The sequence below is a fragment of the Talpa europaea genome, assembly GCF_964194135.1.
Source record: "Talpa europaea genome assembly, chromosome: 2".
Lineage (NCBI taxonomy): Eukaryota > Metazoa > Chordata > Mammalia > Eulipotyphla > Talpidae > Talpa > Talpa europaea.
The window spans coordinates 104566541-104571137 of record NC_140068.1 but is presented as its reverse complement, the minus strand read 5'-3'; the positions used below and the strand labels follow the sequence as shown (position 1 = coordinate 104571137).

Below are 4597 nucleotides of genomic sequence, written 5' to 3'. Positions count from 1 at the left end.
TGTTCCTGGGAGGGCAGAAAGGATGAGGGGGAGGACCTAGAGCTGTGGAAGGGCAGTGCCCCCAGGCCTGGGCAGCACATCCTGTGTGCAAGTACCAGCTTTATCGTCCTATTTGTCATAACGGAGTGATTTCCCTGTCAAAAGACTTGAGTCGAAAGGAAGGCAGACTTTCTCCAGCAGCCCCTCCTCAGACCCAACGTGGGTTTATCCCTGTGGCAGGTGTCCAGCTGCTCAGAGCGTCCCATATACGCTGACTTTGGCCAGGGAGATGCTCTCCCAGTAGCGGTTCCGGCCTTTCTCATACAGAATGAAGAGCTGGGTGGGCTGGTGCACCCCGCGCACACTGCCTTCCAGGGTTGCCAGTGATGAGTAGCCACTGGGCCCTGGCCACACCTGGACATTCTCCTTCCGCCATGAGGTGCCATTGCTGAAGCTCCAGCGCAGGGTCAGGTTCACGCCTGTGGAGAGCAGCAGAGTCAGGGGAGGGTGTCTCTCCATCACCTAGGCTCCCTGTGTCACCCAACCCTGCAGACACTCACGGGACTCTCTATGGGCTGGGTTGGAGAAGAAGACAATGCCGGAGTTGGTGGCTACAGCTCCTGCGGCAACCACAGGGTCTATGAGCTCAGCGTCGAAGGTCACGTCCTGCAGCTTCAGCGTGTCACAGGCATCGTAGCTGTGGAGGATGATGCGGCAGCGGCAGTGGTAGTTGTTCTGGTTCCGGGCGTTGATGACAACTGAGCCATCCGGGAGCTCATAGGGCTGAGGAGAGAGAACAGGGGTTCAGAAGTTTCAGGGATCGGGCAGAGTAAGGTCCAGAGGGAGCAAGGCTGGGAGGCAGGGAGTGGAGCAGCCAGAACCAGGGTCTGTGAATGCAATGAGGCTCTGGAGGATCAAGATGGCTGAGTGGGGAGCCATTGGTGGTTCCTGACCTGACACTCATCAGGGTTGAAATCGTTGTTGAGCTTGGGCTGGCCGAAAGGGATGCCGGTGATCCCACCGCCATAGCGCCAGGAGGCACCGTGGTCATCGCTGATGAGGCAGAAGACCCCATCCCGCTCCAGGGTCCCGTGGCCACATACAATGAGCCGGCCCTTCTTCGGCTCCCGCTGTTTCTGTGGGAAAGGAAGCTGGGTGTTACAGAGGGAGATACTGAGGGACTCAGAAGTAGGGAGGCAAGCTCAATAAATATCTCCCCAAGTGTGAGGACATTGTCTGGTCCCCTTCAGTGCTGTCCTTGCTCTCCGAGAAATCTGGAAGGATACCACAAACACCCACTGCCTGATTTAAGCAGCTCTTCTGCAGAAGATGAAGGTCATGCATGGGAGAAGGGAATGCATAGGAGCTCAAACCCCACATGTGCTCACTTACCAACCTGTGCACCATGACACAGACCTGTCTGCTCAGAAGAAGGGGTGCCTTGTTCTAATTTGCACAGGATTCTAAATTGTACATGGGCAGCCCTGCTGACAATCCTCACATGGGATGCAGTGGCAAAGTCCCATCTTCCCTCTGGAGGGTGTTCTTCCCAGGATGTCCTTTTCTTCCAAAGAGTCCCATCTAATAGGAAATCTGACCTCACAGGACCTTCTCTTTGTGAAGAACTTTGAGGGCATCTTCCACAAGAGAGCCCCCACTACCCATCTCAGGACAGACCTGAATGCCAGAGCCAGGGCCAGGGGCAAACATCTCAGTGCCGATATCCACAGAGAGGTTCCGGGGAGGGCTCCAGGAAACACCATCATCCTTGCTCCATATCAACATGGTGGAGGACACTTTGCAGCCAGCCTTGTGAGCACAGAGCGAGTAGAAAAGGAATACCGTTCCTGTCTTACTATCGCTCACCACTGCACCCAGGTTCAGGCCATCGGGGGCATCCCCATCATTTACAATGAAGGCCGTAGGAGACCATGTGCTGCCTGAAGGAAACATGGAAGAAACCCGTGGTGAGTACTCTGGAGATGCCCTTTCACCACTCCCTGTTAAATTCCACCCTCTGCTAGGGACCCAAGGACTTACAATGTCCCCAGGGTGCCACCAGATCTGCCCCTTCTTACTTCTCTGTTCATATCTACTCTACCCTTGCTCACTCCACCCTGCCACACATGTTTCTCCTTAGTTCTCAGTAACTTCTCTTCTGGGGGGGTCTTTGCATGGGCTGGTTACATTTGCTGGTGCATTCTTCTTGCAGCCTTATTCTTTTACATCCTTTGAGTTTTTGCTCAAATATCACTGATTTAAAATTGCAATTAAAGGCCTCCCTGGTGGCTCTAGGGGTTAAGATGCACCACCCTATGAAGCCATTTGCAGCCACTGCAGCATGAGTTCAATCCCCAGCCAGGGAGCTACCCAAATGGCGCAGCAGACCTCTCTTGACTTGCCTGCTGCTCCCCTCAGCAGTGTATTTAAGTCAATCTGCCTGTTCTGCTCCCCACTCTGTCTCCGGTGAATCCTCTCACCCCTCACACCTCTGGCCTGTACCCCAGATCTTGTATGCATAAATAAATAAATCTCTTAAAAAAAATTGCAATCAAATGCTGACATGCCTCACACCTCTTGCCCAGGTTTATTTTTCTTCATTGCATTTCTCACCTTCCAACACATAAAATAAATTTACTTACTTAGGCCCCAGTAGAATATAAATCCCAACAGCAAGAGGATTTTTGCCCCGTTTTGTTCATAACTATTCACAGAATCTAAAACAGTGCCTGGTGTATAGTAGGTGCTCAATAAAAAATTGAATGATTGCAATTTCCAGATCACTGCCTGGGACAGCTTCCTTCATTAAGTTCTCTCTAACTGTCAAGGACCCAGGCTTCCAACTCTCCATGTTCCACTATCCTCTGGACACTAGGGCAGGTCAGGCTCTCCCAGCTTAGTATTAACTCTTGCCACCCAGGCATCTTTATACCCTGGTCCGTGGACCTCCGCAGAGCGATGAACTTGGCCCCCTTGTCTAAATCAGACAATTTTCTGGCCTCAGCAAAGGCAAGGAGATTGCCACGAGGAGTGACTGTGATGAGAGGGATGCGGAATGTGTCCACAGATCCAATCAGCTTCCCGCTCACCCAGAGCAGCTGCTCCATAGTGACGAGTGGGTTCACCTGAGACAAAAGGAGGACAGGTCAATAGGGACAAACTTGGTTTGGGGTTTCAGAACAGATGGATGGAGGCTGAAACTCAAGGTCCCCTGGGAGAGGCAGGCTGATGGGATCAGGAGCGAGTGTAGAAGCTGCAGAACAAGGGGAATCCAGAGAAAGACTGGAGCAAAACTGGGGGCTCGGAGGGGAGAGGGGTTATAACAGGAAAGGAAGCCCTCATGGAAGGGAAGGGAAGGGACTTCAAATAGGGAAGAAACTCGAACGAGGAGACTCAGGGAGAAGTGTATGGGCCGGGAGTGGAAAAGGGAATGGGAGTGGTGGAACGAACGGGATCTGAGACAGGCGGAGGAAAGCAGGCTCCGCAGCCCTTGTCCTGAGGGGCCCAGGGCACAGCCCGCAGCCTCCAGGGTCGGGAACTGGGCTGTGCGACTCACCAAATTGAAGTCGTTCTTTGCAGTAGCACCGACCTCTGCCAGAGACAGCAGCAGCGAGAAGATCGCGACAAATACCTGCACGCTACATCCTCCAAAAGTCTCTACCCTCCGCTGTGCCCCGCGTCTGCTCGGGGGCACTGCGCCGGCTCTCTCCTCGGTCATCTCTCCCCTGCAGCGATCCCGACCAGACCCCCTGGACTGGACCTCTGGAGTCGGTCAGCTGACTCTGGCCCTTTAATCATTCAGGTGTCATCCGCTCCCTCCCGGCCAGCCGGGAGCTGAAGGCCCGGCCCCACTTCCGCAACTCTAATTGGCTCTCACACTTTCTGACTTTCACGTCACCCGCGGGTGCCGGGGTTTGTCCTTCCAATTGGCCCTCTTCTAAGGTCCGGAGCGCGTGACCCCGGCGAGTCGTGCCGCCGCCGGAGTAAGGGGGCGGGCATTACTCCCCAGGAACCCTGTGATTGGCGCCGGCACCTGGGCTCGTCATAGGGGCGCGGCCTGTTTTAAAGATGCAGGCGCGGGGGAAAGAGGCAGCGTATTGTCTCGGATAGAATAAAGGTCCCAGACTTTTTTGGGGGGGGCCTCCCTGGTGATGCATGGGGTTAAGAACCGCACTATGAAGCTAGCCACAGCCTCTGCAGCACGAGTTCGATTTCCGGCCGGCCAGGGAGCTACCCACATGAAGAGGCAGACCTCTCCTGCCTCGCCCTCTGCTCTCCTCAGCAGTGTACTTCGGTCCTTCTGCCTGTTCTGTTCCCTGCTGTCTCTGGTGAATCCTCCCACACACACACCCCTGCATCTCTGGCCTGTACCCCAGCTCTTGTACGCCTTAATAATTTTTAATAGTTTTTTTTTTTTTAAGATTTATTTATTTATTTATACAAGCACTGGGTACAGTCAGAAGCGCGGGAGGGTGAGAGAATTCACCAGAGCCAGAGCGGGGAGCAGAGCAGGCAGAAGGACCGAAGTACACTGCTGAGGGGAGCAGCGGGCGGCAGGAGAGGTCTGCGCGCCATGTGGGACCCTCCTCCGATGGCCGGGGAGCAGCCGGGGATCGAA

General features: G+C 54.4%; 1 protein-coding gene across 1 annotated transcript; it reads right to left on the bottom strand.

Annotated features, from left to right (window-relative positions):
* Positions 1-231: 231 nt before the first annotated feature.
* Positions 232-3777, bottom strand: NEU1 (neuraminidase 1; the record flags this gene model as incomplete). The annotated part of the gene is given in 7 exon segments (XM_084259359.1): positions 232-458; positions 540-762; positions 933-1115; positions 1657-1919; positions 2912-3104; positions 3536-3723; positions 3726-3777. Coding segments are annotated over 7 exon segments (1329 nt in total).
* Positions 3778-4597: the final 820 nt, after the last annotated feature.